This window comes from Rhinopithecus bieti, unplaced genomic scaffold, assembly GCF_001698545.2.
Source record: "Rhinopithecus bieti isolate Rb0 unplaced genomic scaffold, ASM169854v2 scaffold_7681, whole genome shotgun sequence".
NCBI lineage: Eukaryota > Metazoa > Chordata > Mammalia > Primates > Cercopithecidae > Rhinopithecus > Rhinopithecus bieti.
This window is the reverse complement of record NW_016806571.1, coordinates 4778051-4790173: the sequence shown is the minus strand read 5'-3', so window position 1 is coordinate 4790173 and position 12123 is coordinate 4778051. Positions and strand designations below refer to the sequence as shown.

General features: G+C 52.3%; 1 protein-coding gene across 2 annotated transcripts; it reads right to left on the bottom strand.

The window, feature by feature from the left end:
- Positions 1-3318: 3318 nt before the first annotated feature.
- On the bottom strand, positions 3319-12076 carry TMEM214 (transmembrane protein 214). Of its 2 annotated transcripts, XM_017876898.1 has the most exons (18): positions 11827-12076; positions 10728-10927; positions 9699-9849; positions 9257-9391; positions 8931-9013; positions 8394-8499; positions 8200-8281; positions 7808-7909; positions 7283-7424; positions 7096-7173; positions 6749-6840; positions 6454-6502; positions 6171-6284; positions 5819-5936; positions 5146-5242; positions 4794-4962; positions 4515-4666; positions 3319-4299 (listed from the first exon to the last, which is right to left on the bottom strand). In XM_017876898.1, the coding sequence occupies exons 1-18, from the start codon at positions 11969-11971 to the stop codon at positions 4173-4175; spliced, it is 2142 nt and encodes a 713-aa protein (XP_017732387.1). In that variant the 5' UTR covers positions 11972-12076; the 3' UTR covers positions 3319-4172. The 2 variants fall into 2 exon arrangements, with proteins under 2 accessions (XP_017732387.1, XP_017732388.1); XM_017876899.1 differs by lacking the exon at positions 7096-7173.
- Positions 12077-12123: the final 47 nt, after the last annotated feature.

Here is a 12123-nt window from a genome sequence, read left to right as displayed (position 1 = left end):
TGTGGGGGTGGGGGCGGGTTGGGGAGGAAATACATGGAAACACTCAATTTTGATGTGAACCTAAAACTGCTTTAAAAACAGTCTATTCAGGCCGGTCATGGTGGCTCACACCTGTAATCCCAGCACTTTGAGAGGGTGAGGCGGGTGGATCACCTGAGGTCAGGAGTTTGAGACCAGCCTGGCCAACATGGTGAAACCGCCCCTCCACTAAAAATACAAAAAATTTAGCTGGGCATGGTGGCAGGCACCTGTAGCTCCAGCTACTTGGGAGGCTGAGGCTAGAGAATCACTTGAACCTGGGAAGCGGAGGTTGCAGTGAGCCGAGATTGTGCCATTGCACTCCAGCCTGGGGAACAAGAGCAAAACTCTGTCTCAAACAAACAAGCAAAAAGTCTACTCAAAAATTAGTAAGCGATGCACTAACACAGAAAAAGTTACATCAAGGCACATCCAACAACACATTCAAAGTCAACATTTGTATTAATAGGCAGAATAGACAATATTTACTAAATATTCACTCATACCCTGAACAGTGGACACTCCCTCCAAATTCCTTCTTATACCTCAAGTAGAGTGTCAAAACTGTCCAGTATAAAAAGGGCACATAGGGAAAAGCAAGCCCCTCATAGGGAAAAGCAAAGCCCTTTCTCCCCTCAACAACTTAGATCACTCTAAGTGTCCACTTAAATTCAAACTCCTTTAGGTGAAGTAAGACAGCAAAATGCTCAGAGATCACTGAACTACTGAAATGTCTGTGTAGGGCTGGGCATGGTGGCTCATGCCTGTAATATCCCAACACTTTGGGAACCCGAGGTGGAGGATCACTAGAGACCTGGAGTTTACTGATTATATCAATCAATGAACCTATAATCAGTGGGACCAGCCTAGGCAACATAGTGAGAGGCCATCTTTACAAAAAATTTTAAAAAATGTAGCCGGGAATGATGGCATGCACCTGTAGTCCCAAATACTCGGGAGGCTGTGGTGTGAGGATCATTGAGCCCAGGAGTTTGAGGCTGCGGTGAGCTGTGATCACGAACCACTTCACTCCAGCCTGGGCAACAGGGAAAGACCCTGTCTCTTTAAAACAAAACAAATGCCTGTGTAATTGACACTGGGTCATTCTGAAATAGGGTAGGGCAGGCATGCCTGGCTCTGTGGGAAACAATCCACCCTGTCTATGGTGGTGGCATTTTGTGAATGGACTGGCAACATAGCAGGCATGAGCTCAGCAACACTATCTGCCTAGTAACATTATCCATTGTAGTAAGTCAGGCTACCCATCAAGCTGCCCTGCTCTAAAACTGAAGTGTGGATTGGACACAAATAACCAGAGGAATCCAGAAATCTGCTGGAGGCTTAGGAAAACAAAAGGAAGTTTCATAGTGAGGTATGCATATTATTTTCAAGTCCACGAAAGAACTGCTAATACGCTGGGCGCAGTGGCTCACGCCTGTAATCCCAGCACTTTGGGAGGCCGAGGCAGGAGGATCACGAGGTCAGGAGATCGAGACCATCCTGGCTAACATGGTGAAACCCCGTCTCTACTAAAAATACAAAAAATTAGCCGGGCATGGCGGCGTGCACCTGTAGTCCCAGCTACTCGGGAGGCTGAGGCAGGAGAATGGCATGAACCTGGGAGGCGGAGCTTGCAGTGAGCTGAGATTATGCCACTGCCCTCCAGCCTGGGAGAGAGAGCCAGACTCCATCTCAAAAAAAAAAAAAAAAAAAAAAAAAGAACTGCTAATAAAGTTAGTAAGAGGTAACCATACTCAAAACTGCCCTTCAGCTTTATGGTGTGTTATCGGTTGACCTTCAGCTGTTTGAAGTTACTGTCCAGATGTGACTGAGGTGTCAGCTCCTTTCGGTTCTTCCAGTAACAGCAATAGTTACAGTGTGACTGCCCCACCCGTCAGCATCACTGTCATACACTCTGCTAGCCCACGCTGGTTCAATTTACTGGCTCCGCTTGGACTCCTGTTTGTTGACAGCTCTGCAAAAATGAAACGTCTGGACATCTGGTTTTGCTTTAACGCAGAGCAGGTGCAGTGTTGGACTAGTTCTCCACACAGGAAAAATTTCAGACAATTTCAACACTGGGTCAAAAAACTTTATCTATCGAATAAAGTCAATTAAGCTTAAGCTGTCAGTGTTCCTCTAAGAGGTGGAGACAGCAATTAATCTAAGTTGATGAAAAATGTTGCTCCCCAGGATTTTGGTGTCAGAAGTTAAATGAACCCAGCAAGGTAAATATAGTCACACATTACAAGCCAACATAGCACTGTGGCATCCTTGGTTCGCTGGATGCAGCCTTGGACTTCTCGAAGTTATCACCGAACTTGTCCTCCCTCTGCCATTGCCGACCCATTCTCACAACTGCCACCTTTCTCCAACTTGCCTTGAACACAGGCCAGTTCTCCTGCCCAGCAGTCCCAAAACCTTGGCCCTTTGCCAGGTAGTTCATCTTCTCCGGGAAGATGGTCATGGTTAATTGCCACTAGGAGAGCAAGGGGTCTGCTTGTGGACTAATTCCAGAGGAAAGGTAGCAAACATGAGATGCTGTTGTATTCATGACCTCACTTTGGGTCGATATTTTCCTACATCTGCTACTTTATATTCGAACCACTGAAAAAGAGAAGTGTCTCAGGGCACCATGTGAGAAGGGAAGTGGTAACTGGCCATTATACCTGCTGAGCATCATGGGAGTTTATAAGGGAAGCTGAATCTGCCTTTGAGAGCTGCTAGAGCGTATCTCTAGTACTGCTGACTTGAAACATTCAAGGAAACCAAACTGAGAACTAAGAAACCAGCAGTTATCTAACTTCTCTCTAGTATTACTGACTTGAAACATTCAAAAAAACACATCTGAGAACTAAGAAATCAGCAGAGTTATCTAACTCCTTATAGTCTCAAGTCAAAATAAAAGGGGCTTTGGTGAGAACCCTTGGACTCATGTGTCTCTTGGAGTTCTGAATCTTTCACTCACTGCTCTATAAAATGAAGGTCCTGGCAAGGAAAGGACATCTCCTGGTCACTGGCCAAGAATTCCCCTAAGAGATGGCCCCGTTTTTCCAAGCATAAAACTATCAAGGCAAATCTGGGATATGAATCAGTGACAAGTCAGACAGTATAATTAGCGTAGCAAGAGAAGTGTTTACAACACTCACCAGGTCAACTTTAGAACCATGGATGTGGCCTTCCCCCACCAGGAGCTTAATTATAGCCATGGCTACAGTCTTCAGGAGGGCAAGGGCCCAAGATTTTGTTATTCTGAACAATAACTAGGGGAATTTCTGTATGAGGATGCAGACAGGAATGCTAGAAATCAAACCTGTGTCCTTTATTCCACCTGGTAGGCATACCCAATAACCATATGCTGAGTCCTGTCTCAGGTTGATAGAGGGTTCCCTGGGCAACACAACTACCTGGGCTCTGCTCTCCAGACAGATGATAGGAGGGATGGACAGTGGAGAGAAGCTGAGCCTTGTGACAGAGTCCCCCAGCATGATGGGGAATGGAAAGTTGGAAGAAGTAGGACTATGAAGGAGGAGACAGGGAGGGGCTTAGAGGCATTTGGGGCAGGTTGGGCATTTTGAAGTGAGAGGCATTTCCATCCAGCCCCTCATGTCCACTGACAGCCACACCCAGGCTTCAGGTTGAGGTGAGGCTGCTGTTTCCCAATGCGGTGCTATATTCTTCTGGAAGCCCCTTTCCTTCTGCTGTGGCTAGAGCTGTGACCAAGAATGGGAACAGGAGGCTGCTAAAGTCTGGAGAAGCAGGAATCATTTGTCAGAAGAACACAGAAGCCACCTGCTGGGAGTTCTGTCTTTTTAGAGACGAGCTATTTGGGGTTTAGAAATGAGATGGAAGGAAGTGGAAGGCAGAGGGCAAGGATGGAGTTGTGAGAGGCTACCATCACAAGGATGGAGGCTGGGGGCCATGTGCAGTAAGTCCAGAAAGTGTTCAGTGGAATTGTGGGTAGGAGGCTGAGATGCCGCTGGGCCCTGTCCCCACCAAAGATAGAAGAACTGAGGTGGAGGCAACTGGCCACTTGCCTAGGAGAGAACTCAGGCACCAAGTTAAAAGGACTCCCATGAAGAACTGCCACCTTCTACCCGCTGCAGTCTTGGATGGTTTGCCCACGGAGAAATCAGTGGCCAGGGAGGCAGAGCCTACTGCTGGGATATCAGGGCAAGTGCCCAGTCCAAGAAAGCCACTGTAATGTCCTGTAGGCAGAGCCAGATCCAGTGGACAGCCTCACTGAGCTGTGTCTTCATGCAGTCCCACGTCACCTCACCTCTGGAAAGAAAGTGGAACATTTTTGAGTATGCACGTGTGTAGCTGTGTCAACTCTCGGGGCTGAAAACTTAAGATCCACAACCCTCATCCCAGGGTGGTCAGGGATGGGAGCGAGGGGCAGGACAGTGTGGGAGACTGGTCAGAGATGGCTTGTCCCTGGGGCCCGGGAATGGGGCTGCTGGGGATCCTGCTGGAGCCCTGGGCAAAGGTCTCACCTGCATGCCTCATGGCAGTGCTCCTGGGCGCTGGCCAGGGCCTCAAGCAAGAGGTGCCACAATGGCAGCAACACATTCTGGTAGAAAAGCAGGGGCAGCTCTCTCAGATAGCGGAGCAGCTGATTCAGGGAATCAGGGAGCTGGATCTGTAGCTGGACCATGAAGAATGGACGGGGTCAGAGTATCCAGGGAACTGCATCCTGGATCTAAAGACTCAGGCCACACAATGCTGCTCCTGGGAAAACCAGCCCCTTATGTGACTCCCTGTCTCTGACTTACCCTCTGAGAGAGGCTGGTGAGGCTGTCACCAAACCAGGCAAGGTGAGAGGCACAGTGGGCAGAAAAGAAGCTGACTGTGGCATTGGTGTGAGCCCAGGCCAGCTGCAAGCTGGGCCGCACCACGGTGAGCAGGTGAGAGCCCCAAACAGGCAGTGTCTCCTCCAGCCAGCTGTGGAAGATGGAAGTAGGGGAAGAGGGCTGAGTCTCCTCAGGCCCGCTTAGCTCCCAAGAAACAGCTGGGGAAATGGAGGCCGTGGGAAAGGAGAATCACGAGTGCTTCCCACTGTCACCTCCCTGACACCCAGGCCTTCTCTCTCCTGCCTCTCCTCTCCCCTCCCTGGGAGGAGCTCACCTGTAGCCTTGCAGACTGTAGGAGTAGAGCTTGGCACACGCTTGTTGGCTAGCAGGTAAGAAACCAGATGTTCGAAGCAACCGGCCAGTAAGGGAGGCTGAGTAAAGGGGGCCTCTGGTGAGCCAGGAGATGAGAGGGGCAGGGACTGGGGAGACAGACACTATAGGGCCTAGAGCAGGCACAGCGAGGTGCTGGGCAGAGCTTTGTGTGCTCACAGGGCCACAGAGCCAGCTCCAGCCTGCTGTGGAGGAAGGCATGCAGAGTTGTCCTTCTCCTGCTGGGCCAGGTGTGCAGGAATGCAGCTGCCGGGTGGAGCCTGGGCTCAGGCTTCAGGAAGCCTCAGGTTGAGGGTCTGCCCTTCTACTTACTAGCTGTGACCTAAAGCTAATTGCTACATCTTTCTGAGACCATTTCCTCAGGAGTTAAAAGGAGGTAACACCTACTCAAATGATACCATGAATATGCAATCACTTCTATACTGCAAAGTCCTAGTCTAATCTGAAATGGTAGTGTCCTATCTGAGGATAGAAAAATCTGTCTGTAAAATGTTTACTCTGCAGGATTGAGAACTCGTGAGGACAAAGATGTGTGCTGTGGTGGTGGGGGGTGGGGGGGTGCTACACATAGCTCTGTGCTCCTCCCATGCCATCCTCACTTGCCCATTGCTGCTTACCCTGGAAGGAGCTGTGTGACCGGATGTCATGGCACAGGAAGCCTACAGTGAAGACCAGCAGCAATAGGAGGAGCCGCGTCCAGGGCAGCCGAGGACCCTGAGCCTGCTGCAACAGGCCCTGGTGGGAGGGGAGCAGGAGACAGTTGTAGAAGCGAGAGGGGCTGGTCTTTGCCTCTGAGGGCAGACCTCAAGCCAGGCCTTCCTGGAAGAGCGTCAAGCCTTCACATTACCCTGGAGGCAGTGGGGGGCTCCACAGACAGGTGGGGCAGGAATGTGATACAGGCCCAACCCGGGTGTGCCGAGACAGAGATGTAAGATAGCGTGTGGGCTGGAGAGGGCCGGGTGCCAGCACCTTGCAGGCCATGTCACAGGTGACGACATCCTGGTTGTTACCGCTGCCCTTCCTCAGCAGCTCCTGGTTGGTAAGCTTGAGGGACTGAATGATTTCTTGCAAAGACTTCTGTACCTATGGACAAGAAAGGTCTGGCCTGTGAGGGAATCCAGAGCTTCCATCCTGCTTCATTTTCCATGCCAACAGGGTCCCTTCTCAGGGAAGGGACAGTGGCTGAGGAGCCCCTACTCAGAACCCAGAATCCAGACAGGGCTCAACCTGCCACGTCCTCCCAGCTCCTCACCTTCTTGGGAATCTGCTCCCAGGAGCTGAGCAAGTGCTCCAGCAGCAGGCTGTGGGGAAAGCACAACCCCTCCATCAGGTGGCTCGTGCGGCCTTGCCCATCCTCCAGTCCTCCATTAGCCCTGGCTCCTTCAGGCTGAAAGACCCTCCACCTACCACCCACAGAGCAGCAGCTTCCTAGAGGTTGCTTCAGCAATGTTCCCACTCAGCCTGAGAGGTGTCAGGCCATGGGACAGTGACCCAGGCTCCCCTTCTGCTTCTAGCACAGGGAGAGGCTGGCCCCCCACCCCACCTGCCTGGACTGTGACAGGTGCTTAGGGTACAGCTGCCTCCAGACGCTGGCGCTGAGGGGGTCCACTGTCAGGCACTCGGTCAGACTGCTCAGGAGCTGCACAGCGGGACAGAGGGAGAGGCTGCTGGGGGCATGGGGCTGGCGGAGGGGGAGAGTGCTAAGAGGTGATCCCCTTCCCGTTAAGTGAGGCCACTCAGGCCGCACATTCACCCTAAGGGGTGGAGAAACAGTGTCAAGACTCCAGAAAGCTCTCTGAGAGGCTGTAAAGCGGGAGGTTGGGGCTCCTGAGCTAGAGCTTTGAGCTCAAAGATCACTCATCTGCAAGTGACGGGCATCAGAAACCACCCAGACCTGAATGTGCTGTCCCTTGGGATCCATCTTCTGAGGGTGAAGCTCGAGTGAGCGGGGCAGGCAGCTGTCAACAGGGAGCTAAGGAAAAGCCTCAGAATGGGCTCTGTGAAGGCAAGGCCTTTGTCAGCAGGTAGGGACCGCTGCAGTTGACCCCTGGGGAAGGAGAAGCCTCCCACCATGTCCTCACCTCTTTCTTCATCTCAGGGGGACAGCTAGGGGTGGCTCTGGACAGGAAAGAAGGGAAGTAGGTATGCAGGGTGGAATCCGGCTTTGCTCCAAATGCCAGCACCTTCAGTCGGGGGTAGAGCTGACATAGCTGCTCCTGCAGGCTGGGTGGGGTGGGGAGGAAAGCCAGGCATAAGCTATAAATGGAGCTGTATGATGTGAACCTTTTGCTTGCTTCAGAGCCCATGCCTGCCTGGGGGGAATAGCCACTGAGGACCTTGCAATGGCTCTGAATCTTTTTACCCAAGAGACTCCTTGGAAATCTGTTGAAAGCCATGGACCCTATCCCTAAGAAAATGCCCATATGCCAATCACACTCAAGGGTCCATATAATTTCAAGGTATCACTGTTCCCTTGAAACCTACTCTTGAACTTCTAGGTTGCAAATCTCAGATCCAGGATGGCTGGGGAAGAAAGGATGGGAAAATGTAACGTGGTTCTGGTGCTGGGGTCCCTTCACAGCAGGTGTGCCCCAGAGCAGTCCTACCTGGGTGTCAGGGAGTTGTTCGGCATATAGGCAAAGTCCAGAAGTGGGAAGAAGTCCTTGGGGCCAATCATGCCGAAGCCCTTGGTAAGGTTGGGATGCATCCTGTGGGGATGAAGAAACAGGTTCGCTGGACACCACCACCCATGCCAGCTGTTTTGGTCATGACCCCAGCCAAGCCAACATCTAGGAAAAAGGGTATAAACTCTACCCCATCTGCCAGCCCTTAATAGCTCCCTCTTCTTCCTTCCTCACCATCACATTCTAAGGTGGTGGGAGAAGCTGGTCCTGATTTTCCTCATATCCCTGGAGACCAAGATCACAGCCTCCCATTTTGCTAAAACAGCCATTTGGGACACCCTGAGCCTTCCCCTTGCTGCCCTTCCATTACTCACAGGAGCAGCCGATCCAGGTACGTGATGGCAAACGGAGACAGAGACTTGATGCCCAGCACAGGCAGCATGATCCCCAGCCACACTGTGGAGGTGAAGGTCAAGAGGGAAGCCTCAGCCTTGCACCTATTGGGGGCATCAAAGAGGAGTTTTCTGGTTCTGAAACCCTCCCTCTTTCTTCCCTATTTCCCTGTTACCTTTCAGTCCCTCGGTGAGGTTGGCAAAACCCGCTTGACCCAGGGCCCACATGATGGTCAGACACTTGGCTGGTCGGCTCTGGTGGGACCTCAGTAGTTCCAGGAACTGAGGAGACCGGTAGGGAAGGCAGATTGGGATAGGACAAAACACCAGGAGCACCCCCAAAGACAGGTGGGAAGGGAGATGTCAACTGGAAGAGGGAGGACAGGCCAAGCAAGAGTGGAGCACTATGACCACGTGGTGCAGGGATTGTTTGTGGGCTTCACCCATACTCTGCCATTTGCTGGATGACTGAGCCTAGGAAAGTTACTGAACTCCTCTGTGGCTCAATCTTTTCATTTATAAAAATGGGAAATAATAGCAGTATCTGGCTCCTATGTTTCCAGAGCAGACACACAGTAAGTGCTAATAGTATTACCTATTATTACCAGGCTTATAGGTCTTCCACTATCCCAAACCTGAGTCCAACAATGTAGATTCTGCCCAGCCTCCCCAGTCCTAGCTTCCTGGTGTCCCCACCACCACTGAGAGCTCACCTTGCCTAGGTTTGCAGTGGCAATCTTGGGCTTGTCTTGCAGGATGGCCTGGATACAGATGCGGTAACCATGCAGTGACTCCCCTGGAGAGATACACATTCTCACACCTACTCACATTACTTGGCATCCCAAACCTGAAATCTCCCATTTGTCAGCGGTGAGCCCAGGCCCCAGGTCCACTGACTCCTAACTTCCTCCACCCTTTCCAAAAACAGTGTCAACGTTAGCACATTTCCCTACTGGAAACAGAACCACTGAGTGGTACTGAAAGCAGGAAAAAAAGGAGGAGGCTCCCAAGATGGTCATCCCTCCCGTGCCCCTCTCACCTGGTGTCTTATCCAGCTCTTGCAGCATGGTGAACAGACAGTGGTCAAAAAAGAGCTCCAGAGACCCTGCTGCCTTCACCAGCAGCCCTCGGATGATCCCACGCAGCTCCCGGCTCACCAGGCTGTAGGGATAATCTAAGGCCCATAGGCCTCAACGTGAGTGCTAGGACCAGACACCCATCAGCTCTGACAACTGTGGTGCTCTCCCTGAGAATGGTGAGTGGAGGCAAAGGCCCCTGCACTGAGGTTGGGATCCTTCCTCTGAGGAGACCCTGAGGGAGGATCACAGTACGAGGCCCAGAAACATTCACAGTCACGATGATTTGAGACCAGCCCAAACACCCATGGAAATCAAGACAGTGGGGGGCACTGGGATCTGTTATACCACCCTTTTTGAATTTCTTTGAACTTGTCTGAGCTTGAGGAAGCTGGAAGGACTTACCATGAGTATGCTGGCTCAGCGTGGGTTCACTTAGAGGAGCCTGTAGCTTGTAGTTGAGATAGCTGGCCAGGTCCTTCAACCATATGGATGGGTTTCCAGAGAACACGCTCTGGCTCTTATCCAGTTCCTTCTGCAGGGCTGCCACATCCAGCTGCCAGGGACAATCCCCCAACCCCCCACCATGGCGAGTTGTGAGTGAGGGAGTAAAGAACTGGGGTAGGGGTGGGAAAATGGTTGAACTAGGTGGCAGCAGGAAGAAGGGTTTCCGTTTTTAAGCATAAGAACATGGAATGCTGCAATTCTGCTGCACCCACATCTTTAAGTATGGAACAGGACAGCTGAAAATGCTGATCTCAAGGCCCTATCCTCTCAGGCTCTCCACATGTTTAAGAGGAAAACAGAGGGCCAGGCGCAGTGACTCATGCCTGTAATCCCAGCACTTTGGGAGGCCAAGGTGGGCGGATCACCTAAGGTCAGGAGTTCGAGACCAGCCTGGCCAACACAGTGAAACCCCGTCTCTACTAAAAATATAAAAATTAGCCAGGCGTGGTGGCACGCACCTGTAATCCCAGCTACTTGGGAGGCTGAGGCAGGAGACAGAGGTTGCAGTGAGCTGAGATCACGCCACTGCACTCCAGCCTGGGTGACAGAGGGAGATTCTATCTCAAAAAAAAAAAAAAAAAAAAAGAAAAAAAAAAGGAAAACAGAGGACAAGATAGAAAATGAAAGATCAGTATTTCCACAGGACAGAGAATCATAACCAGTTTCTCCATCTCCTCCCTGGTGTTCCTGGGTCTTCAAGGCTTTCCTCTTACCAATCCATGCTTCCCTATAAAGTTTCCATTTCCTCTCTATTCTAACTGCAGGCATGCTGTTCCCCCGGGGTTTCCATCTTCTCCTGAACTCCTGCTCTCAACCCTTAAGTGTTCTAATTTCATAGGATCTCAGCTGTCCATCCACCTCCTCCTCTCATCTTGACTACATCTCAAGCCCCCGTTCTTTCTGCGTGTCGTGTCTAGGCACACTCACAGCTTTCAGTGCTTCCTCCAGGCTGCGGAAGCGGCCCTGCTTCTGGTTTTGGTTGGGAAGAGTTGCCACCTTCTTTGGCTGCTTCTTGTTCCCTGGTTTCTTAGGCTCCACAGCAGGGGGTGGGACCTGCTCCTTATTCTGCCGCTTCATGATATTCTCAAAGCCCCGCTCATAAAGGGTGCTTGTGGTCTGGATTGGAGCTGAGGTGAAGATAGGTAGAGAAAGGCAGGCCACCCTTGAGTCCCCAAGGCCTCACCTATCAGTGGTCCCTTTCCCCACACTGCCACCTAATTAATCTCCAGGGAAGAGCCTGTCTCAAAGCCCCTTCCTCTTGGGCTGCTTAAAGAGCAGGGCAGGGTGTTCTCCTGGTAGTTTCTTTCGTTACAGCTCTTGAGTCTATAGGCTCTTTCATAAAGATGGGGCAGTTCTTTATTAGACAAATCAGAGTATGTAGGAACAGGCAGAGAGGCTGGATATAGAGGTTTGCCTTATTCAGTGAGTGGCTACTAGTCTGGAAAGACAGGCTTTTTCCATCTTGATCCTACCCTAACGCCTCTTGGTTCCGACATGACAACTCTATAATCAACAAGTGGCAATCTTTCTCCACTCCTCAGTGGAAGAACCAGGTGTCACTTATAATTTCTGGTGAGTGTTGAGTGTGTGGCAGTCATTTCTCCCACTGCTTGGCCTCCTGTCCCTTCCTCCATGACCTGCTGGTTACTTAAAGAGGGGGCACTGTGTATAATGATCCAGGGTGCCTCTTCCCAGCTCAGACACCTGCCCAGGGAGGCCGGCTAGGTCCCTGGGCAGCTGGGAGAGTGTGTGCAGTGAACTGAGAGTCTGAGGACCGGAATCCTGGCCCCTCTGACACATGACCCTGGACAGGGTGTACAACTTCACTGGGCCTCAGTTTACTCATCTGGGAGGTAAGGACCGCAACCTTCTCTGGAGCTGTCCGCCTCCCTTGAGGCTCCAAAGAGACAACGCAAGGGTGGCGCTCCGGGATGTGCCTGCGAGCTCGCGCCCAGGTTCTGGGAGCGGCTCGCTGCGACCCTGCCGGACAGGCCCGGGGTAGGCGCCAGGCAGGGTGGGTACTCACGGGTCAGGTCGTATTTCCACACTCCATTTGCTTCCCCGAGCGCCCGGCGGTTCCCGCCGCCGCCTCGGCCGCCGGCGCCGGCCCCAGGCCGCCGGCCCTTCTTCACCACCTCCCAGCGCCCCACGCCCGCCGTCGTGGCCGCCATGGCTCGGAGCCCTCCCGCCTCAGCCACTTCCCCTGCTTTCCGGTCCGGCGCTGGCGCGCCGCACTCTGCCACGTCTCCTCGCAGGACCGCGCGCCCGGCGCCCAGCGCCCGCCGCAAGGCAGCCTGGGACTTGTAGTCCCTCTCCTGGGCCA